Raw genomic sequence first — 26,292 nt, forward strand, 5'->3', positions numbered from 1 at the left:
GCTATGAAGTTTCTCCGTACTTGTCTGGAATATGCTAGGTGGAGATGGTCCATTTTTGGTATCAGTAAAAGGGGACGCACTTTTGGAAAATCTGTAGCTCCTTCCAAGATAGCATATCGAAAATTTTAGAAAAAGGTTCATCTAAATCTCCTCGGAGCAATGTACATTAGGGCGGGTCAAATTGTATGGGAAAAAACTTCAGGTGCAAATCCAGTTTCCGAATCTATGGGTCATACTGAGTAATATTGTCCATGGGGCCATAGGTCTGAAATGAATTTCGAGCCTCCCTAATTTTGTTAGAATGTATTTTTATCTAAGTATGTTTGTTTAATGGTGTGTTCAGTTTATACTTATATTTAAGAATTCATGAGCTTAACACCGGCTTATAATAATTGAATTTCAATTATTATATTTTTCTAAGAGAAACTGAAAAGAAAGAAACATTTACTGGCATATTGCGATGGACCCATTTCGAAAACCGCCAACGTAATCATCATCAGGCAATTTTGTAATGTTATCAAAGGTTTTACCGGGATTCGAACCGTGATTCACATGGTGAAACTGCAGTAGCCTTTAACCACTAGGCCATCCTGCTGGTATTTGTTTTCATGCTTAATTCAGTTTTTCTCACTTCTACACTAACAACACAATTTTTATTATTATTTTTGTTAGAAAATATTTTGGGCTATTTACAAATTTATTTTGCAATATGGAAAAGTAAAACATAAGTCGATTTTTGCAACAAATTCGTCGATTTTCCACAAAATGACGCGATAAAATGCGAAAAATAGTAGGAAAGCGCCCTATAGCGACGAATATTTTACTTTTCCATATTGCAAATTAAATTTTCAAATAGCCCAAAAGGGGGCCTTAAGGGGGAAAGTATTTTGCGAAAGGCTTCGCTAAACTTTTAATATTGTACTGAACTAGAATATTAAAATGATTTTAATTTATTGATGGCAACCGAACCCAAAAATATATGTTAAGGTTTTTACCTATCCATCCCGAGTGGTGAAGGGCATTCTGGTAAAAAATTAGACCTAAGGTTGGGAAGCTCGAGTATCGCGATAAAATTCATGCCAACATCGCACTATCAAAAATACTCTTCACTTGAATAGCAGCTTGACTCACAGCTCCACTGATCATTAGAATTGGCCGATTTCGTTCAGTTAAATGATTGGACAAAATGTTTAGTTCACAAAGAAAACTAGGTTGTTCACATCATTCACAAAGGTAAACATGTGTACACACCTCCGAAAGATAGGCAATTCAAACTAAATCAGGGAATTACTGAATTTCCTATCATCGGAGCACGGAGAACATCAAACGACATTGATCACCATTAAACATCCAGTAAACTATTTCGTTAAAATAGTTCGTTCGCTGACTACATAACTCTATGGAGCATCTATGCTAGAATCGAGGCTCCAACATTTATGCACCCTTAGGTGACAAAGCTTGCTAAGATTATGTTTCAGTTGTTATACTCGCAAATTCTTCTCATCTCATTTTGAAATTCTAAAAAGCATTTTGCATTCCACTTCACTAACATTTGTTATTTATTTTAATGTTGGAAAGTGTGAAAAGTACAACAGAATTATGACCGAGCTAAAACTTTTTCCAAATACCTTTCATCTCACACCCACAATAAAATTTGAATATATTGCGTTTAAGCATTAGCAAATCACAACAAAAACTTCAATTGAAAACACAAAATATTCAAAATTTGCACTTACTTGTCACAGCAATGTGCCGATTGGATTTTCCCTCCTCAATTACTTCGAACACATCTTCGGGCGACGAAACGAAGCGCTCAGTGGCGCCTTTTACATACGGCACACGATTCTTATCTTCGTGCACACTTAGATTCACTTTCGACACATCGAGCAAATCACGTATCTTATCCATATAGATTTCATAGTATGAGACCTTAATGTGAAATTCGAGATTCATCTCCATTGTGTAAATGTGATTGAAGATATCGTTGACGATGCGCGGTATGATACCTTGTTTACCGGAATCACCGATAACACCTTCCATGGTATGTGTTTTACCAGAAGATGTCTGTCCATAAGCGAATATCGTACCGTTGTAACCGGCCAACACATCTGTAACAATGGATTTGGCTGCCTCATTGTACACTTTTTCTTGGGATGCATTTGGTTTGAAGACTTTATCGAACAAGTATACTTTGCCCTGTAGAAGATAGAAGAAAGAGAATGGTATAAAACATTGATGTACATAAATTGTTTTTGTTACTTTTGTAATAAAGTTAAAAAAAAAAATATGTTAATGTTGCAATAACGGGTTTTTAAGTATTTGCATTTTGTATTTGTTTAGACTTCATATCAAGCCACAGGGGGTTAAGCCTGGATCCGGAGATTCTAGGGGTCAAAAATCGTTCCCCCCACGATGGGCCAAATAGTATCCTAGGGTGCTCATACTGGTACGTACACAATTCATATCCAGCAAAGGGTAGACTCCCCGAATTAAGGGATTTTACGGTTACAATAAAACATTTTCTTGGAAAACACCATGCCGTAAAAAGAAATCTTAAACATAAGTTTCTTATAAGCACGGTCCAAGAATTTTTTCAACATAACTAAATTTGGAAAGTCATTGTGTTAGGCTTATTTGCTCTTGAATTTTTCTAGGTAACCGTTCCAGAAGTGGTATTAGTAAGCTCCAAACGGTCGGCGAGTCTTAACTGTTGGGATCATGAAATCAGGTCAAATGATTCTCTAAAATACTTAAGAGTGCACGTTGACTCTAAGTTAACTTTCAAAGAGCACATCAGAGCGGTGGGACAGAAAATTACCAAAGTTAATGGAGCACTTATGCGAATAATGCCTAGCACTGGTGGTCCGAGCGAAGCTACCCGTCAGTATCCAGCTAGATAATACTATACGCAGCACCAGTGTAGTACGGATCTAAACGGACCCATCAAAAAGATATATTAGCAGCGTACCGACTTGCAGCTATAAGAATAGCAAGTGCTTATTGGACGGTGTGCGACGACGCGATCTTGGTCCTAACCCGGAAAATCTCAGTGGACTTACTGGCAAGCGAAATGGCCAATCTGTATAGCACTAATATCGAGCGACCATCTGAAGACGCGCACAAAAAATAGCTAACTGGCAAGAACGGTGGGAGGCCTCGAGTAAAGGGTGTTGGATCTTCACGTTAGTTTGGGACGTAGCTCAATGGAACAAGCGGGATCACGGCGAACTGAGCTACCATTTCACGCAGATACTAATTTTCAAAGAGTATTTATGGAAGCGTAGGATAGAGGAAGATCCTCTTTACCCAAGGTGTACCACGGAGTTAGAAAACGCAAAACACGTGATGTGCCCCCGTTTTCACGAGGAAAGACTCACCATGCATAAAGTTTTTGGGGAGGAACCTACATGAGAAAGTAGTATAACAAATACGCAACAGGAAGGAATGCTGGACTGCAGTGAACAAATTGCAGGAACCTGGAGGCAGAGACAACAGTAGACTCTTAAAAAATGAGAAATATGGAACGCCACCCTGAAGTAATGCGAAAGTGGTACCGGGGTGGGCGACGGTTTCAAAACTGTGTTTTTTTAGTCTATGGACACACGGTTGCTCGACGGCAGCAATTATAGTGCACCAGCCCTCTCGCAAAAAAAGGTAGCCGTTACTTCAAAATCAAGGCTTCCAACGGTCCATAAAATACAAAAACAAGAAGATCAAAGCTACATATGAGATCGTTTCCATTTCAATCGGGTCTACGACTGCAATGACCCTGATATTCGTACATAGGTATATATTCTTACACCATCGCCATTCAAATGTAATAAGGAAAACATAATATTCGAAGTTTTTTGAGTGCTGTTTGGAGCTTGGCGATCGGTGCTGTCATCGCAAAAGGCGCGAAGTATTCTAGAGAATAGTTTTTCGAAATATTTAAGAACCTCTACGCCTTGGAGGAGGCGAGTACCGACTAAGATATGCGAAGGTCATCATTATCAGCTTTACGAAAACATCAAGTACGAAATAAAACCCACAGCAGTTGTGGAAGAAACAAGTGGAAAGCGATTTAAGTATCCTTAGTATTTCCTATTGGCGACAGATACGAATGGATGAAGATGATTTTAAGTTATAAACAGGTGAGGATGACTTGAATCCTTTTGGTGTTTTAAAATCAAGGGCCAATTAAATAATGCATTAACGTAAATATGATTTGCACAAAATTTTCTCAACCATTTCGCTAATTTTTTTAGATTTTTCTTCACCGAACTATTTTTGTAACTCAGTAGTTTCCACAAGACGAGAGTTAGCACAACCCTTTGTAGTGTCGTCGGATTTGCCTCTCATGATATAGTTTGCGGCGACAATCACTCATTACTATTCAGCCAGTCAAGGCTTTCCATATTCACTTCCCTACTCATTTTGCAGCCCCCTAAAAAAGCAGGCTGAAGGCTGCGAGGACCTTTGCTGTAGGTTTAAGTGCTACAGATGAGTTCTTAATTCTACAGCAGAAGTCTTTAACTTGATTCAAATATTTCATATTAAACTTTGCAATACAGATGAGAATTCAAATGTAAAAACATGAATGTGTGCAATAAAAAGGGATAACGAAAAGCTTCATCAAATTCCGATGTGCACATGGTACTATGGTTTCTTGTTTATCACAAAGTAGATTGTGTTTTTTTTTTTTTTTTTTGGAGCAAACGTATGCATCCTGATGGCCTACTTCTTAACAAGTACTTGAATATACATGTATGTAAATGAGTGCATGGAATTAAAAAAATGGATTGAGGGTAGGAACGATATCTAAATCTTTGTATATCTCCTAAGTAAAATGTAGTTTAAATTATTTTTTTAAAAACCTTTGTTAATCTACTTAATCTACAAATCCCCCTGCGGAAAAGAAATTTCAATCGCTAAACACAGCTTACCAATAATTGAATATTATACGGGATGGCGGAAAGGCAGTCACTTCTAATTAACTCCAAAAAGTGTGATATTAACTGGTTCCATAGTCATGCAGCGTTACCATGGCAACCACTGTAATTGAGAAATTAAAAAAAACAAGTAAGGAAGGCTAAGTTCGGGTGTAATAGAACATTACATACTCAGCTGAGAGCTTTGGAGACAAAATAAGGGAAAATCACCATTTAGCAAAATGAACCTAGGGTAACTCTGGAATGTATCATATGGGTATAAAATGGAAGGTATTAAAGAGTATTTTAAAAGGGAGTGGGCCATAGTTCTATAGGTGGACGCCATTTCGGGATATCGCGATAAAGGTGGACCAGGGGTAACTCTAGAAAGTGTTTGTATCAAATGAAAGGTGTTAATGAGGGTTTTAAAAGGGAGTATCTCTTAGTTGTATATGTGAAGACGTTTTCCAGATATCGACTAAAATGTGGACCAGGGTGACCCAGAACATCTTCTGTCGGGTACCGCTAATTTATTTATATATGTCATACCACGAACAGTATTCCTGCCAAGATTCCAAGGGCTTTTGATTTCGCCCTGCAGAACTTTTTCATTTTCTTCTACTTAATATGGTAGGTGTCACACCCATTTTACAAAGTTTTTTCTAAAGTTATATTTTGCGTCAATAAACCAATCCAATTACCATGTATCATCCCTTTTTTCGTATTTGGTATAGAATTATGGCATTTTTTTCATTTTTCGTAATTTTCGATATCGGAAAAGTGGGCGTGGTCATAGTCGGATTTCGGCCATATTTTATACCAAGATAAAGTGACTTCAGATAAGTACGTGAACTAAGTTTAGTTAAGATATATCGTTTTTGCGCAAGTTATCATGTTAACGGCCGAGCGGAAGGACAGACGGTCGACTGTGTATAAAAACTGGGCGTGGCTTCAAACGATTTCGCCCATTTTTACAGAAAACAGTTATCGTCATAGAATCTATGTCCCTACCAAATTTCACGAGGATTGGTAAATTTTTGTTCGACTTATGGCATTAAAAGTATTCTAGACGAATTAAATGAAAAAGGGCGGAGTTACGCCCATTTTGAAATTTTCTTTTATCTTTGTATTTTGTTGCACCATATCATTACTGCAGTCGAATGTTGACATAATTTACTTTTACACTGTAAAGATATTAAATTTTTTGTTAAAATTTGACTTTAAAAAAAATTTTTTTTTAAGTGAGCGTGTTTGTCATCCGATTTAGCTAATTTTTATTTAGCACACATATAGTAATAGGAGTAACGTGCCTACCAAATTTCATCATGATATCTTCAACGACTGCCAAATTACAGCTTGCAAAACTTTTAAATTACCTTCTTCACGCCCATTGTCCAAAATTTTTCTAATTTTCTATTTTGCGTCATAAGGTCAACGCACCTACCAAGTTTCATCGCTTTATCCGTCTTTGGTAATGAATTATCGCACTTTTTCGGTTTTTCGAAATTTTCGATATCGAAAAAGTGGGCGTGATTGTAGTCCGATTTCGTTCATTTTAAATAGCGATCTGAGATGAGCGCCTAGGAACCTACATACAAAATTTCATCAAGATACCTCAAAATTTACTCAAGTTATCGTGTTTACAGACGGACGGACGGACGGAAATGGCTAAATGAATTTCTTTTTCACCCAGATCATTTTGATATATAGAAGTCTATATCTATCTCGATTACTTTATGCCGTTACGGATTACCGTTATGTGAACAAAGTTAATATACTCTGTGAGCTCTGCTCAGCTGAGTATAAAAAAGACGAACTGAAATAACTCTAAGACGACGTTTACACATGCCCCAATCTACAATAAATCTACAACAGATAATCTAGGCCAGCATGGGCAAAACGGCTCGTGCACGCTTTGCACATTTAAGTGCTAGGTGAGGGACGATCAAGTGCAGGTATGTGGAGCGAAGAACACAGGAAGAGAATAATATACAAACAAACATAAGATTGATAAAGAGAGAAAATAGAGCTGCCACCGACCTTATTATGTTCAAATTATTAAGCATTTTAGGATAAACTAGCCTTTACCGGCGGCTTCGCTTGCACTGGCCACAAATATGTAATGTCGCTTTTGTGATTCACAACTCGATCTGAATTTCCAGTTGTAATTTTAAAAGTTCCTTCATGATTCAAATCAAAAATAAAGCAAGTTTTAAAAATAGAAAAATGGTCGCCGTAAATTAAACACACATGCAACACATGCTCCAACAATTTTTGCAGTGTGGATTTAACGATATATGTATGTGAGCTGAAGAAATTTGAAAATTCCTCCATAATTTGAAATTTATAAATGAAAGCAGTTATGTTTATAATAAAACTGGTAAAATTAGTCGTTGTTTATGCGATTGGTACCTTTTTTTATTTGTAAACTGATACATTTCTTTCTAGGCTCACGGCAACACTGCCAACAAGTCTGTAAAGGGTTTCGTTTTCCCACGATTGTATACGAAACGGTACTCACCATCACCAACGCGTAGAGGTCCAAAAATCTTTCCAAGAACTTTTCTCTCGAACACTCCCAAAGCCGCTTCATCTGCTGTTGTCATGGTCCATGCTTCTGTCCCATATAGCAGGACGGGTACGATAAGTGACTTGTAGAGTATGATTTTCGTTCGCCGAGAGAGGACTTTACTTTTCAATTGCCTACCTAGTCCAAAGTAGCATTTATTGGCAAGATTGATTCTTCGCTGGATTTCAGTGCTGATGTTGTTGCTAGTGTTGATGCTGGTTCCCAAATAAACGAAGTCTTTTACTATTTCCAAATTATGGCTGCCAACAGTAGCATGGTTGCCGAGGCGCATATGCGCTGTTTCTTTGCTCGATGACAGCAGGTACATCGTTTTGTCCTCATTCACCATCAAACCCATCTTTACGGCTTCTTTTTCCAGTTTGGAGTAAGCAGAACTAACAGCGCGGGTGTTTAGGCCGATGATATCAATGTCATCAGCATATGCCAGTAATTGCACGCTTTTATAGTATATTGTTCCAGTGCGGTTAAGTTCTGCAGCTAGTATAATTTTTTCCAGCATCAAATTAAAGAAATCGCACGATAGGGGGTCACCCTGTCTGAAACCTCGTTTAGTTTCAAACAGCTCGGAGAGGTCCTTCCCAATTCTGACTGAGCTGATGGTGTTGCTCAACGTCATTTAGCCCAACCGTATAAGTTTTGCGGGGAAACCAAATTCAGAAATGGCGGCATATAGGCACCTCCTTATGGACAACAATACGTGGTATATACGGAAGCCCCTGATGAAATTTTAAGCATCTATCTGATGAATTGAGGGACATATGACAAAAAAAAACTATTTTCTGAAAAATAGGTTGTATGAGGGATATATGCTATAGTGGTCCGAATCGGTCGGACAGCGGTCTAATAGGACACCCAAATGTAGCCACTCGCCAAATTTCATCAAGATATTTTAAACATTGAGGAACTTGTTTACGTTCAAACAGACGGACAGACAGACACATGGACATGGCTAAATCAACTCAGCTCGTCATCCTGATTTTTTCGGTATACTTATTGGATGTTGTTGGCTTTCAGTTGAATGTGAAACTTTTCAGATGGGAATATTTTTTTTTTGGTATAACATTTACATATAATATCTTATATTTCGACAAAAATTTGTTGGGTATTTGTTAGTTGATAAGTACGTCATTTCCAGACAAAAGTAGTTAGCTTCTATCAAATGGAAAACGGTACGGTAGTGTACGTTGGTTTATTGGAAATCAACTCTTAATTAGTTCGTAGTTCTTCTTTTCCTGGTGGGGCTTTACAAAGGGATTATCGTATAAGTGGAAAATGTTTGCATTTTTTTTTTTTTGTTTTTTTTTTTTTTTGTTGAGCTTTGGGCACTTTTATATGTACTGATAATGGATAAATATGTAATAAACATTTTTCTGCATGGGAAAACTTAAAACGCATTCGGTATTTGGCCGTTTTCCAAATGGAAATTTCGTCAGAGATAAATAAAAACAAGTAAGGAAGGTTAAGTTCGGGTGAAACCTAGCATTACATACTCAGTTGAGAGCTATGGTGGCAACATAAGGGAAAATAACCATGTAAGAAAATGAATCGAGGGTAACCCTGGAATGTGTTTGTATGACATGTGTATCAAATGAAAGGTATTAAAGAGTATTTTAAGAGGGAGTGGGCCATAGTTATATAGGTGGACGCCATTTAGGGATATCGCCATAAAGGTGGATCAGGGTTGACTCTAGAATTTGTTTGTACGATATGGGTATCAACTGAAAGTTAATGAGTATTTTAAAAGGGAGTGATCCTTATTTCCATAGGTGGACGCCGTTTCGAGATATCGTCATAAAGGTGGACCAGGGGTGACCCTAGAATTTGTTTGTACGATATGGGTATCAAATTAAAGGTATTAATGAAGGTTTTAAAAGGGAGTGGTGGTAGTTGTATAGGTGGTCGCCTTTTCGAGATATCGCCATAAAGGTGAACCAGGGGTGACTTTAGAATGCGTTTGTACAATATGGGTATCAAACGAAAGGTGTTAATGAGTATTTTAAAAGGGAGTGGACCTTAGTTCTATAGGTGGTCGCTTTTTCGAAATATCGCCATAAAGGTGGACCAGGGGTGACTCTAGAATATGTTTGTACGATATGGGTATCAAATGAAAGGTGTTAATGAGTATTTTGAAAGGGCGTGGCGCTTAGTTCTATAGGTGGACGCCTTTTCGAGATATCGCCATAAAGGTGAACCAGGGGTGACTCTAGAATGTGTTTGTACGATATGGGTATCAAATTAAAGGTATTAATGAGGCTTTTAAAAGGGAGTGGTGGTAGTTGTATATGTGAAGGCGTTTTCCAGATATCGACCGAAATGTGGACCAGGGTAACCCAGAACATAATCTGTTGGATACCGCTAATTTTTTTATATATATAATACCACGAACAGTATTCCTGCCAAGATTTCAAGGGTTTTTTATTTCGCCCTGCAGAACTTTTTCATTTTCTTCTACTTAATATGGTAGGTGTCACATCCATTTTACAAAGTTTTTTTCTAAAGTTATATTTTGCGTCAATAAACTAATCCAAATACCATGTTTCATCCCTTTTTTCGTATTTGGTATAGAATTATGGCAGTTTTTCGTTTTTCGTAATTTTCGATATCGAAAAAGTGGGCGTGGTCATAGTCCGATTTCGGCCATTTTTTGTATCAATACAAAGTGAGTTCAGGTAAGTACGTGAACTGAGTTTAGTAAAGATATATCGATTTTTGCTCAAGTTATCGTGTTAACGACCGAGCGGAGGGACAAACGGTCGACTGTGTATAAAAACTGGGCGTGGCTTCAACTGATTTCGCCCTTTTTCACAGAAATAAGTTATCGTCCCAGAATTTAAGCCCCTATCAAATTTCACATGGATTGGTAAATTTTTGTTCGACTTATGGCATTAAAATTATCCTAGACAAATTAAATGAAAAAGGTCGGAGCCACGCCCATTTTGAAACTTTTCTTTTATTTTTGCATTTTGTTTCACCATATCAATACTGGAGTTGAATGTTGAATGTGAAATTTGACTTAAAAAAAAATTTTTTTTTAAAAGTGGGCGTGGTCGTTCTCCGATTTTGCTAATTTTTATTAAGCATACATATAGTAATAGGAGTAACGTTCCTGCCAAATTTCATTATGATATCTTCAACGACTGCCAAATTACAGCTTGTAAAACTTTTAAATTACCTTCTTTTAAAAGTGGGCGGTGCCACGCCCATTGTCCAAAATTTTACTAATTTTCTATTCTGTGTCATAAGTTCCACTCACCTACCAAGTTTCATCGCTTTGTTCGTCTTTGGTAATGAGTAATCGCACTTTTTCGGTTTTTCGAAATTTTCGATATCGAAAAAGTGGGCGTAGTTATAGTCCGATATTGTTCATTTTAAATAGCGATCTGAGATGACTACTCAGGAACCTACATACCAAATTTCATCAAGATACCTCAAAATTTACTCAAGTTATCGTGTTAACGGACAGACGGACGGACGGACGGACGGACATGGCTCAATCAAATTTTTTTTCGATCCTGGTGATTTTGATATATGGAAGTCTATATCTATCTCGATTCCTTTATACCTGTACAACCAACCGTTATCCAATCAAAGTTAATATACTCTGTGAGCTCTGCTCAACTGAGTATAATAACATATCAATTGTCTGCGATTAAGGCAGACAAATCAGTATTGAGGTAAGTTAATACGGAGAAGCAGAATGCATGTTATGGAAATATTTCAAACTAGCTACGCAGAATGAACAATGAAATGAAATTGTGAAATTTACATTAAACAATGTTTAATCAACAAAATATTTCTGTTAAGATCATAATAATCACTGTTTGATATTTCTGTTAAGTATATCTTTTATGTCAAATCTAAAGATTGTCAGTTATATACTACTTAGTAAACAATTCTAATTACGGTACGGTGATGAGTAAGTGGAGGTGCAAGCGTAATGTTTGGAAGTGGTGTGGTGTATTTCTTGCATATATGTATAATGTAAGTACAGGCATAATGTGTTGGAATCCAGATTGTAAGTGGAGCAGTGGTACAATAAAACTTTATTGCAATTTTGATCACAGTAATTGCTCGATAACGGAGAATTTATGATAACTCTAGGTCAAAATTATTTAGGCACTAAAAGCGTAGAGTTCAACAAAGCTAAAAATATACCTTATACATATGTACTAGATGTGATTTTTAGAAACAAATATGAAACTGGCATCAATATCAATTAATGATAATAAAAAGAAAGTTTAAATAAATAAAAATTAATGTAAGGCGCGATAACCGAAGAGATTTTAGGCCGAGCTTCTCTTCCAATTTGCGTCGTGCTCCTTTTAATTTTTTCTACAAATTGGCGGGACGGGACCTACTTGTTTTATGTCGACTCCGAATGGCATCTGCAAGGCAGATGAGTTTTCACTGAGAGCTTTTCAATGCAGAAATACACTCGGAGTGCTTGCCAAACACTGCCGAGGGGCGACCCCGCTTATAAAAATGTTCTTATAATTGAAAATCCTGGTTTCTAAAATTTTGATGTTGCTTTGCCCGGGCGTGAACCCAGGATAATCGGTGTAACGCTACCACCACACCAAGGCGGTTACAGTATTTTTTTGGCATTTGTTTGTTTGGTAAATATGTTATTGAAAAGTTAGTTCAACTTATTGTGATTTGACTCATCTATGTACATATGTATCTTCACACAAAAAATTGCAGCAGCGATCACGAAAATAGCAGTGTCAGTTTTTAAAATTAAATTAAATTTAATTTATTTAATTTAATGAAATCCTTTGGCGACCTTTTTCTGTTAACAAGGTATTTGTTTAACCGGCTTTAGGTCCAATTTTAAGTATTAAAACACCAAAAATTGTTTTTTCTTTAGTTTACCAATATATTTCGGTTACACACGGTCTTCAGGGCTTTGAACTATAAACAAATTACAGAAACATAAAATAAAAATACAATTAACATAAAAAATTGAACAAACATGAACATTTCTCTACATACATTATTTTACACGTCTTCGCTGTTTAACGTGGAGCTAGTCACTGTCCGCATATTGTTTATCAAGAGTTTGTAGTAGCTCGCGCAGTTATCAATGTCCGTTTTGTAATTCATTCGTATGTTAGTCGGTGTGTTTAAAATATGAAGTACTTCTAAAGTCAATCTCTTATTATATTGTTTCTCTTCCTGAAGTATTGTTGTTTGGTTAAAGTTCGGAGAGTGGTTTTTCGTCGTACAGTGTGTCATAAGTGCTGTTTTTTGGTGAGTTGCTTCGTGGCAATGTTTAAAATCTGATTTATGTTGGGCTAGTCGAGTTTTTAATTAGCTTTGGTTGTGCCCACATATATATTATTGCATGATTCCATGTCATTTCCATTACATGGTATTTTATATATCACATTGCTTCTATCCGCCTGAGGTACCTTAGATTTTGTTCTGTTGAATAAATTTTTTAATGTGTTAATTGGCTTGTGCGCTATTCTAACTTTTTCTTTATTATAACAATTCGAGTTTAATAAGCGCTCTGATAAATTTGGTACATAACATAATGACTTGAAAATTTCAAGTTTTTGTGATTCCCGTTGACTAGCTTGTGATGAATATCTTTTAATTAGGGTATTTGTAATATTTTCAGGAAAATCTTGACTTTTTAATAATACTTTTGCTTCTTCTTTGATCTCTTCGTGGTAAGCGTCATCTGATATATTTAGCATACGTCGTATACAGCCCATTGCTGTATTTATTATCATCGTCTTTGGGTGTTTCGAATGAAAGTTAATGATTCGTCCTGTAGATGTGGGTTTCTTATACCACTTTATCTTCAATTGGTTGCCTCGTCGAATAATAATTGAGTCAAGATATGGCAATTTTCCGTCGTCTTCGAGTTCCGTTGTGAACTTTATATGTTTGTTATAGGAATTTAATGCGTCAAGTGTGTTTTGTACCTCATCTTCATTTATTATGGCGAATAGGTCGTCCACGTACTTCGTGACTAATCTTGGTACTCTTGTTAACTTTTTCATTGTATTCTCCAACAACTCTTCCAACACGATATCTGCAATCACTGGTGAGGTCGGTGATCCCATTGGCAACCCTTTCAGCTGGGTGTAAATTTTATCATAAATTTTTTTTTTTAATTTAATTTTATTTATTTAATTTAATTTATTTATTTAATTCATTCAGTTTAAAAGTACATGCTTTCTTACAGACTAGTTAAAAATAGAAAACAATTCAAGCTTAAACTTATATAAGCTGTTATTAAAATAAAGAACATTACTGAATCGATTTGCTAGATGTATAGTCCTAGTTATAGGTTTATTCATAGTGTAACGAATTTACTTGCAAATCCTCTTATTTGCCCTTCTGCTTAGTTCGAATCACTAAACTGTTGAATAAATAACTCCAATATTGAATAATGGAAAAATGGCCTTTATTAAAGTACTTCACAATAACACTTATACTTTGCAACTAGCTGGCTTAATAACCAAACTGATTTATAGCTCAAATGATAGTGCCTTTCAAAATAATGCTGCTATGGCTCGCTAGATAGTGTCTTAATCGAAACTGTTTGATAGCTCAAATCAAACTGAATTCCAGCGCCTCTACATTTGCTGCCTTTTATACTCTCTGATTTCAACGTTCGCATCTTCTAGGCGCTTCCAGAATCTACTAGTTGCCATCAGCTCTCAAACTTCTCAGCTGTAACTACAATTGCACGATTTTATAGCTTCTCTCATTGCATACTTTCAGGAGTATATCAGATATATGCATGTGTTTGTGCACTGATTCTCCGCTGCTCGTATACGTACATGGTACATATGTGTAGACGCAATTATTGTTTCGTTTATGTAGATACATAATGATTGAATTATTGGTGTGAATTCACGTCACTGCTTAGCATCGGCTTAGAGATAGCAGCACCCATTAGTTTTGCTAATATTCGTAACGATAGCATAATTCGTTTTATGAGTTATTTCGATAAATAATCTATTATGCCAAAGATCACGCAGTGGAGTATATGGAATCAACAAATTAGATAAATCAGAGCAAGACGTGCTAAAATTTATTACATTGTAAGCAAGCTTGAGTGAGATAAAAGTTCTTCTGTTGTGCAAAGCCTGAATACCAAGCAATTTGCGCCTGCTGGTATACGATGGGAGGCCGTCTGACCAGTGAAGCATCCGCAATTTTCGTACTTTTTGACCTCTCTCAATTTTATGGAAGCTAGATTCATAAAAAGGATTATTGAACAATATTCAAGGCGACTTTTAACCAAGGAGATATAAAGTGCTTTCAACGTCATAGGGTCCTTAAAGTCACTGGTGTTTCGTCTAATGAACCCAACCATTGCAAAGGACTTTGCAACAATGAAGTCAATACGACTGGAAAAAGAGAGTTTAGAGTCAAAAATGACACCAAAATCTTTAATCTCTTGACAACGATTAAGAGAATTAGGATTTAGTTTGTAGTTAAATATGTCGCAGTTGTCTTTTTGGAATAAGACACAACGCAGCATTTGTTTGTATTTAAAAATAAAATTTCGTCAATTAAATTCTTCTTTTTCGTATTCTCGATAATTTAAGAACAATGTAAACCAATCTTAAAAACATAAAACAAGTAAGAAAGTCTAAGTTCGGGTGAAACCGAACATTACATACTCAGCGTGAGCTTCAATTGTACATTTCATTTCAGATAAATTACATTTTTACATAACACGTGGCCCCGCCCGTTTCTAGTCTACGACCCTTTCAAACTTGTTCTATATCTAATTTGGCGTGGTCTTTAACCGATCCCGTCCATTTTTCCTAGAAATAGTTCCTGCTATAGGGAAAATGTGTGTACACAATTTTATTACGATCCGTTAATTTTTCTTGAGTTATGGCTCCCGAACAAAGAAAATTGCTTAGTCATAAAATTGGAGGTACAACGCCCATTTTTTTTTTTAATTTAAAGTTTTTCCTATTTATTGTTATAAATCCACTTGGGAAATGAAATACCATTGACATAAAGCTCTTTTTTGCAAAGATATAGCTTATTTTATTCGTCGACGACCCTTTTAAAAATCTTTTATATAAAAGTGGGTGTGGTCCTTAACCGATTTTGTTAATTTCTCTTCAAAGTATTCCTTATGGTAAAGGCAACCGCTCTGCCGAATTTTTGTACGATAGGTTTAACGGTTTTGGATTTATGATTAATAATATTTGTAAAATTGATTTTATCACAAGTGGGCGGTGCCACGCCCATTTAAAAAAAATTTTTATCAAGAGTCTCAATATCAGTCCACATTTTAAATTTCAACATTCTAGGGTAAAATAAAAAACAATTCAAAATTTTATATGTATAAAAAGTGGGCGTGGTTATCATCCGATTTCACTCATTTTCAATACTGGGTCCAGATAAGCTAGTATACCAAATTTGGTGAAGATATCTCAATATTTACTCAAGTTATCGTGCTAACAGACGGACGGGCGGACAGACGGACATGGCTCAATCAAATTTTTTTTCGATACTGATGATTTTGATATATGGAAGTCTATATCCCACTCAGGATTTAGGTGATTCAATTTTGAATTTCCCTACATATCCATACAATTTGATTACTCTTTCTGACTAAATAATGAGTTATCATACAATTGAACAAAAGAAATAATCAAATATGAATACTTTTGATGATGAAAAACTAAAAAGCATTTTCCGATCACTTTTTGGAATCATTTTTGAAATCCTTTAATGACTAAATTTTAATATTTCATAAAAACCAACAAAAACAATAATCAAATATGCTTACCTTTGATGATCAAAAACTGAATATAAGTAGTTTTTCAATCACATTTTGGAATCATATTTGAATCAAATGTGTTTACTTTTATTATAATCATTTTTTCATTCAGCTTTCTGAATCTTTTATGAATATATTTGTTGACTGAATAATGAATTTTATACTTGTTGACATTTTATTTTTCATTAAAAATTTTATTTTTTCACATACAAATATTTTTTCAATCATGAAACTAAGAAAAAATATATACAAATTTTATTATATATGCAAAAGATATTCTTCAAGACAAAAATAATGTAATGCTGCTCGTGAAGGAAGATTTCAACAACCATTTCTCCCCCTCAGCTTCCCAGAAAATATATAATGATTGGACAATACATAGGTTGTGAGCTATTTGAACCCCAGGTAAGTGAAACTATCTTGACATACCTGGATACGGCTTCAACATCCCGTATCGTATTCGTATTTTAAGATGCAGACGATAATGCTGATGTTGGATGTTGTAGTCGCAGTTGTATATCGGTCAAGTTTGTTTGCGAGTTAGCTATGGTTCGAATAGCTCACTTTCGCATGCTTTATTCCCCTGATGAAATAAGATTATTATGTAGTGTCCTATTTTGAATGATATTTGAAGAATAAATGCATCAAAATCGCATTCAAAAATGATTCAAAAATCTTAACCAAAACGATTGAAATATATTCACGAATATGATCAGAAAATGACTGTGAAAAACAGTCAAATATTACTCTAAAACTATTAAAGCTCAATTTTACAATGATATCAAATATGTATAAAAAGCGTTTCGAAATAGGAATCATAAATGATTATTCAAGAATAATCACGTTTATGGTCATTTCTCTCCCGACGATACGTTAATTTTCGAACAGAAAATGCTTTTCAATTTGAACGTTTTTAATCATCTTGGGGTATGATATTTAAACATTTTTTGATCAAGATTTTCAAAAAATGCTGGCTGGGATCTATCTCAATTCCTTTATACCTGTACAACCAACCGTTATCCAATCAATCAATCTGTGTGCAAACTTGAAACGCTGTTGCTGTTTGCTTTGTTTGGTTAATAGTGTTATAAGGTTCTATTCTGAACTCATTTTCTTACAAAAGAAGCAAAATGGATACAGAGGCTATCATGAATTGGCACTGATGATTTTGATACATGGAAGTCTATATCTATCGCGATTCCTGTACAACCAACTATACCTGTACAACCAACCGTTAAGGGCCCATTACTGATACTTAGCATAGACTTGACTTGACTTGAGAACTGTCACTTACAATTCTGTTAAATGAACATTGCATGTTACTGATTACTCAAAACTTAGCAACACTTGACTTAGAAGTCTGTTGAATTTTGATTTTCTATGTAAGTTCTAAGTGACGTTTACATTTTGAGATGCCTTTTGTTTGTTTCAATTTCATTTTGACATTTTGTCATACAAATTGACATTTATTGATTATGATGCCAGATTGTGTGCGCTAAGTGGAGTATAATCGTGGCTAAGTTACCAAGTGTACGCCAAGTCAAGTCAAGTCTATGCTAAGTATCAGTAATTGGACCTTTATCCAATCAAAGTTATAATACCCTGTGTACAAGTATGTGGGTATAAAAATTCGAAAATTCGAGAAAATTTTGTGAAAACTAGAACTTTTATTTGGAGTTTCCTGTTTTTTTCGGTATGTATGACCTACATACCTTACGAAGAGCGCATAGTTTCATGTTTATAAAAAAAGGATGTATGTTTGTATACAGCTTATAGACTCCGAAAGCACTTTGGCGGTTTTAATCAAATTGCAGGAAGTGGACGATAGACCGGTCGATACGAACAAATTCTATTCACAGTTCGATTTGTCTGAAATTTGGTATATAGGTCGCCCGTTTACCTAGCGTAGTATTTACCCTTTTTTCGAGAAATGGACTAGAGACCGTCTGGGACTGGAACTGGGACAGAGATTGGGAGCAGGAATGGGCCTTGGACTAGGACTAGGATTAGCATTGGGACTGAAACTGGAACTTGGACTGGGCATAAGGGATGGAAAAGTATACGAAGAAGTAGAGAGAAGAGAGGGAATGGGAAAGATGCTGAGAAAGAGATAGTTAGACGAAGATAGAGAGATAGGGATAGATTGAGCGGAAAAGAAGTATGAGAAAAGGTGGAGAGGGTGAGTTTTGACGGACCTATAACTTGTACTTTGTTACACTCAAATTTATTAGACTAAGAAATTGCTTACTCACACAAATTCAGAAACTTAAAAAAAGTTCGAAATTTGCGTAAAAATTAACCGAATTTTCGGATTTTTTCAAGAACGTTTTCTAAATTGTTTCGCACAGTTTACAAATTCAATAGAAGTTTTTTCTTAAATTGTAAAAAGTTTTGAGATCAATTGCCACTGCTATTTCCTTGTTCACTGCTGTAGGTATGTACAATAATGTTTGTAGATAATTGATATAATTGAACGATATACAAAATAATGAATGAGCAGTTTCTTTTAAAATTAGATCATTATTATAAAAATATATCGTGTCACTTTCTCACCGATAGCTGAACCTAACTAAAACAAGTAAGGACGGAACTGTCTTCGGCTATGCCGAAGACTTCATACCTTTCATGAATGGGGCTGAACAATAATTTTATCCCGTTCGTAATCTCCGAATAATCGGATGTATAAGATAAGAAATATCTAGTGAACAGATCTACATACCTAAACGATTTTTAAGATAAATATAAAATAAAAAATAGGTAGGTACTTTGTGTGAGGATTCAAGTTTCAAGTTTTTTGTGGTCTGCGTGTAAAAACTATAACTACGAATCACGTATTTCAACAATATATGACGTAAACGTAACTATTTGATGAAATGTTTTGAATTTTGAAGCTTCTAGCCGTAAAAAAGGGGCAAGAAAATACAGTTTATATGGGGTATATAATATATGTCCCGCCGATCTCTATGATTTTTTCAGACAACAATATATGCTATATACGTAAGCGTTTGGTAAAATGTGAAGCTTCTAGCTGTTAAAACGGGGCAGAAATTGCGCAAAGTTTCTTATCTGAACAATCGGTTGTATGAGATATATACTATGTATACACCCGATCTCAATGATTTTTTCAGACATCAATATATGCTATACACGTAAGTATTTGGTGAAATTTGAAGCTTCTAGCTGCTAAAATGGGGCCGAAATCGCAAAAAAAAAATATATATATACTATATATACCGTCATATATATATTATATATATCACCGATCTCTGATTTTTTGACACAACAATATATACTATATACGTAAGCAATCGGTGAAATTTGAAGCTTATAGCTGTTAAAATGGGGTAGAAATTGCGAAAAGTTTCTTATCTGAACAATCGGTTGTATAAGATATATACTATATATACAACCGATCTCTATGATTTTTTCAGACAACAATATATGTCATATACGTAAGCGTTCGGTGAAATTTGAAGCTTCTAGCTGTTAAAATGGGGCTAAAATTGCGAAAATATATATATATACTATATATATATATACTAATACCACCATATATATACTATATATACCACCGATCTGTATGATTTTTTCAGACAACAATATATGCTATATACGTAAGCATTCGTTGAAATTTGAAGCCTCTAGCTCTTAAAATAGGGCAGTAATTACGAAAAGTTTCTTATCTCAACAATCGGTTGTGGGGGATATATACTACATATACGACCGATTTCATCAATTTTTTCAAGCAACAATATGTGCAATATACGAAAGTATATGGTGAAGTTTGAAGCTTCAATCTGTTAAATTGAGTAAGATATTACAAAAATCCTCTTTTTCTGAAAAATCGGTTGTATGGAGGATATATGCTATAGTGGTCCGATTCGGCCGGTTCCGATATATGTCTAATCGGACACTCAAATACACCTGCTCACCAAATTTTATCAAGATATCTCAAAAATTGAGGGACTAGTTTGCATACAAACAGACAGACGGACAGACAGACAGACGGACATGGCTAAATCAACTCAGCTCTTCATTCTGATTATTTCGGTATACTTAATGGTGGGTCTATCTATTTTCCTTTAAGGACTTACAATTTTGGGTTTCGTGACGAAATTAATATACCATTTCATTTTCATGAAAGGTATAACAAGCAAGCAAGAGTGCAGAAAATTCCACTAATATAAATTAAAACCATTTTTCCGCCAACGAAGGAAAACATTTCTTTAGTTTAAGACCTCTGTCATAATATTGTTACGAATATTAGCAAAACTAAGGGGTGCTGCATTCTCTAGGCCGATGCTAAGCAGTGACGTGAATTCACATCAATAATTCAATTATTATGTATCTACATAAACGAAACAATAATTGCGTCTACACATATGTACCATGTATACGAGCAGCGGAGAGTCAATGCACAAACACATGCATATATCTGAGATACTCCTGAAAGTTTGCAATGAGAGAAGCTATAAAATCGTGCAATTGTAGTTACAGCTGAGAAGTTTGAGAGCTGATGGACTAGAATATTCTGGAAATGGAAGCGCCTAGAAGATGCGAACGTTGAAATCAGAGAGTATAAAAGGCAGCAAATGTAGAGGCGCTGGGATTCAGTTTGAGTTGAACTATCAAGCAGTTATTGATTAAGCACGCAATCTGGCGGGCAATAGTAGAGTTTCATTTGAACTATCAATCAGTTTGGTTGTTAAGCAAGCTAATTGCAAAGTATAAGTGTTATTGTGAAGTGCTTTAATAAAGGCCATTTTTCCATTATTCAATATTGGAGTTATTTATGCAACAGTTTAGCGATACGAACTTAGCAAAAGGGCAAATAAGAGGATTTGCAAGTAAATTCGTCACAATTGGTGTCAGAAGAGAAATTGTTGAATAAAATCCAGAAGACAACAAGGACATGGCAAAGTTCAGTGAATTGAATATCCAGCAACTAAAGGAGTTGGAGAGCCGTGGATTGAATACAAGCGGCGTTAAACTCGAACTTCAGGCACGGCTACCAGAGGCAATGAAAGCAGGAGGAATTGATGTGGAAGAGTATGTCTTTCATCTTGATGGCGAGGAGACAACAAAAATTGAAGAGAAAACCGAAACATCGCAGACAGTTACGAGCACAGACTTGAACATGATTTTGGCTGCAACATCTGCTCAAACATCGACAATGTCATCTCAACTAGAAGAACAGAAAACGTATATGTCATCACAGATGGAATCCCAAGAGAAACGAATAACATCCAAGATGGAAACACAGCTCGAAGAACAGAAGACATATATGGCATCCCAACTGGAATCACAGGAGGCACGTATTTCAGAAATGACGTCGCAAGTGTCATCTCAACTGGAAGACCAAAAGACATATATGGCATCTCAATTGGAAGCGCAAGAGGCACGTATATCTGAAATGTCGGCAGAAATTTTGGAACAGGTATCATCAAAACTGGAAGCGCAGGATGCAAAAATGGCTCAATTTCAGGCAGAAGTAGATGATTTAAAAGGTCGTATGGAGCAGTTAGAACTAAATCGCCCAGCTGTTTCAGCAAGCAATGCAAAGGTAAAAACACCATCCTTTGACGGTTCTGTTCCTTTCCAGGTGTTTAAGATTCAGTTTGAGAAGACCGCAGCAGTGAACAACTGGAGTGCTGAAGATAAAGTTGCTGCACTACTATTCATGGCGTTGAAAGGGCCTGGACGATAGACCGGTCGATACGAAAAAATTCTATTCACAGTTCGATTTGCCTGAAATTTGGTATATAGGTCGCCCTTTTACCTAGCGTAGTATTTACCCTTTTTTCGAGAAATGGACTAGGGACCGTCTGGGACTGGAACTGGGACAGAGATTGGGAGCAGGAATGGGCCTCGGACTAGGACTAGGATTAGCATTGGGACTGAAACTGGAACTGGGACTGGGCATAAGGGATGGAAAAGATTACGAAGAAGTAGAGAGAAGAGAAGAGAGGGAAGGAGAAAGATACTAAGAAAGGGATAGTTGGAAGAAGATAGATAGATAGGGATAGATTGAGCGGAAAAGAAGTACGGGAAAAGGTGGAGAGGGAGAGTTTTGACGGACCTATAACTTGTACTTTGTTACACTCAACTTTATTAGACTAAGAAACTTAAAAAAACTTCGAAATTTGCGTAAAAATTAACCGAATTTTCGGATTTTTTCAAGAACGTTTTCTAAATTGCTTCGCATAGTTTACAAATTCAATAGAAGTTTTTTCTAAAATTGTAACAATAATGTTTGTAGATACAATAATGTTTGTAGATAATTGTACAATAATGTTTGTAGATAATTGATATAATTGAACGATATACAAAATAATGAATGAGCAGTTTCTTTTAAAATTAGATCATTATTATAAAAATATATCGTGTCACTTTCTCACCGATAACTGAACCTAACTAACGCCCCTTTATGGTGTACAACTCAACTTAGTTGGGTTGTAATTAAAACAACTCAACTTGCAGACAACTCAACTCCTGTTTGGTATTACGAATTACAACTTATTTCAGTTGAAGTTGAATTGAGTTGCCAACTTCAGAAAGTGATGATTTGACAGATAAATGAACAGCTGATCAATTTGTGGCGGACATTTTAGCATTTGCAAAAGTGATTTTGTTATTAAAAGCAAAACGGATATTATATGAAATCTATTTTATAATGGCAAAAATGTTCGTGATTGACATGTCGCGAATACGCAAAACATTCGCGTGATCATTCCAATCCCTTGGAACTACCTAGCACCAAGTAAGAAATTGTTTAAGTGACAAATGATGACCTTCAAATGAAGTTATTTTGCAGATTTGAATGGAAGCATTTTGCTCCTTACTAAACAAAATTAAGGACCATTTCCACAAACGCTTTCGAGGGAAGGCTGTACCCCTATTTTAAAATTATGCGCCACACTCAGATTCCTTTATGATGGCAGCTATCAAAAATTCTGTGGAAATGATTTTCGTGTTGGACTGGTTTTAGATATTATTGAGGAGCATATTAGTGCGAAGTGAAATAAAACCCAAATAGCAAAAATTTTATTTTACTGTAAAACAGGATTCCCAGGAGTAGTGATTAGTATCAATGGGAGTCACGGCTGCATCCGAACTGCGGTCAGCCCCGTCCAACTTCGGAGTGGCGCTCCATAAAGTCAAAAAGTTATTCAAGGTAATCCTTCGTTTAAACGGGTTTTCTATAAATGTGTACAAAATTGTTGATTATTGTTTGATTAAAAGAGGTTTAACTACCGGCTTCAAATTTTTTTTTTTTGGTAACGTTTTATGAGCCCGTGCATCATCTAACTCTTATCAAAGGTGGTATCGAAATACGCGTTTCGATCTCCGTTTTTAGGATTCGAAAGCGGAAATTAAAAATTTTATTTCTGCCGAAAACCATTTACATAAACCCGCAAAATGGCCCGAGAGGCTCTGAAATATGAGGCCCGATCCACAGTTTTTTTTTGCACAGACCATCTTTCTGCGTTGGCGACCTTTGGCCGCGATTTGTCAAAATAACCCTGGGTAGGTCCAAAGCCTTTCTGCATTAGTGTGTAGAAAAAATCTGGCAAAACACAACAACCACATGAAAATTTGAACCGAAATGATATGATATAAATAAAATTTTTAATTTTTGTTTTCGGTTTCTTAAATCGGAGGTCGAAACGTGTTTTTTAATACCAATTTTGAAAATTTTTGTTAAAAATTAGGTGGTGAACCGTCTTCTAAAACGTTACATATTTTCAAAACAACTGCAAAATTGTATGAGGCAACTACTAGTAATCAGTTGTAAGATTTTGACGTCACTGACAACTACACCAACACAACGTTGTAAACGGTAATGCCACAAAAAGTTGTTAGAGAATTGTAAACGGTAATAGGGGCATAAAACAAGCAAGCAAGAGTGCAGAAAATTCCACTAATATAAATTTAAACCATTTTTCCGCCAACGAAGGAAAACATTTCTTTACATTATGATTTAATAATCGGGGATTGCCCGTATTGCTTTTTTTTTAAATGTATGAAAACATTTATTTGAAGCAATTTTTTAATTTTTATAATTTATTTAATAATTTGGGAAAAATTCAAACAACGTGACATCAGGACGGACAAGGCGACAGCTGTTTCGATTATACCTTGTAAATCTCTTCAAAGCCTTTTTTCCCGGGAGTGGGAGTCGAAGCCGCACTCCTACAATAGTTGAGATGGTTATAAACGCATTCAGCTACGTCATGCCTTAGTTGTTGTAAAGTTTTTCCCAATTACCTTCCTTTTGCATATTTTAATCTTTTACAACTATCAACTTTCAACTATCGTAGGAGTGCGGGTTCGACTCCCACTCCCGGGAGAAAAAGCTTTGAAGAGATTTACAAGGTATAATCGAAACAGCTGTCGCCTTGTCCGTCCTGATGTCACGTTGTTTGAATTTTTCCCAAATTATTAAATAAATTATAAAAATTAAAAAATTGCTTCAAATAAATGTTTTCATACATTTAAAAAAAAAAGCAATACGGGCAATCCCCGATTATTAAATCATACAAACAGACAAAATTGGTTAATTCGTTGTAGTTCTATAAATAGAACAAAAACAGCAACAAAACCAAAGTTTCTTTGAAAACCGCCGTACAAAGCATAGCTTTAACACATAATTGCATACGAAGTATGCAATGTGTAAAAGATTAAAATATGCAAAAAGAAGGTAATTGGGAAAAACTTTACAACAACTAAGGCATGACGTAGCTGAATGCGTTTATAACCATCTCAACTATCGTAGGAGTGCGGGTTCGACTCCCACTCCCGGGAGAAGCTTTGAAGAGATTTACAACGTATAATCGATACAGCTGTCGCCTTGTCCGTCCTGATGTCACGTTGTTTGAATTGTTCCCAAATTATTAAATAAATTCCTTTAGATTGTATAGTTTTCTTTAGTCTGTCATAATATGTATGTACTTACTTCGAAAATTTTTTAGACCAATGAGAGAGTCATTCATGAAGTTGGTTCGGGGGTTGTTTTGGGTGTTTTTCACCCATCTTAGGAAACTTGGCAATTTATGTTACGTTTATCAAACTCAGAGAATATTATTTACATGTTTACATACAATTGAGTTTTAGCAATTAAGTTAATGCAATATTTTTCAAATATGCATTTCGCGGTATGTAGCAGTGGAATTATGCCCCGTTTTGCACTTTGCAATTTCGCATTATTATATTGCTGATTTAATTGTTATAAATATGATTGCACATTTAAATAGAAATATGTATGTGAATAAAAATATGTAAGTGTGCGTAGCTGGTATTGTGTGTGTTTAGTTCAAATACTGAATCATTCATATCTTTATAGAAACAATATGCAAAATATATTTCGTTTGGGTAGAATATATTGTTACGAATATTAGCAAAACTAAGGAGTGCTGCCATCTCCAGGCCGATGCTAAGCAGTGACGTGAATTCACATCAATAATTCAATCATTATGTATCTACATAAACGAATCAATAATTGCGTCTACACATATGTACACATTCCGACGAGCAACATTTACATACAAGGCAGCGAGAGATGAGATGTCACACACAGATGAATTTACTTATATGCTTATATGTGTGCGGGAGACTGTAAACTACAAACTCACATATGTACATCTGAGAAGCGCTAAAAAATAGGCAATTGTAAACAAGTAGGAACTATATGAGAACTATACACACACGAATATAGTTGGTAAGTTCTGGAAATGGAAGAGCCTAGAAGTATGCAGCGTAAACTATAAAAGCGGGGCAGGCGAGTAAGAAGTAATTCAGTTTGATTTGAGATTTGGATTAAGCGCTATCTAGCGAGCTATAGCAGTATTATTTTGAATAGTAGAGTTTCATTTGAGCTGTCAATCAGTTTGGTTATTAAGTAAGCTATTCGTTGCAAAGTACAAGTGTTATTGTGAAGTACTTGAATAAAGGCCATTTTGCATTATTACATATTGGAGTTATTTATTCAACAGTTTAGCGTTACGAACTTAGCAGAGGGTTGCAAA

At 35.5% G+C, this 26,292-nt stretch overlaps 1 protein-coding gene across 2 annotated transcripts in view; it reads right to left on the reverse strand.

The window, feature by feature from the left end:
• Positions 1 to 26,292, reverse strand: part of Khc (kinesin heavy chain) — a 111,214-nt gene that overhangs the window by 15,969 nt on the left and 68,953 nt on the right. For both annotated transcript variants that reach the window (XR_010951329.1, XM_067776128.1), the window contains exon 2: positions 1,737 to 2,196. Coding sequence is in view for 1 of the 2 variants with exons in the window: in XM_067776128.1 (XP_067632229.1) it covers positions 1,737 to 2,196 (460 nt within the window). In the remaining variant the exon portion in view is untranslated. The remainder of the gene's footprint in view (positions 1 to 1,736; positions 2,197 to 26,292) is intronic.

The sequence above is a fragment of the Eurosta solidaginis genome, chromosome 3 (assembly GCF_040869045.1).
Source record: "Eurosta solidaginis isolate ZX-2024a chromosome 3, ASM4086904v1, whole genome shotgun sequence".
Lineage (NCBI taxonomy): Eukaryota > Metazoa > Arthropoda > Insecta > Diptera > Tephritidae > Eurosta > Eurosta solidaginis.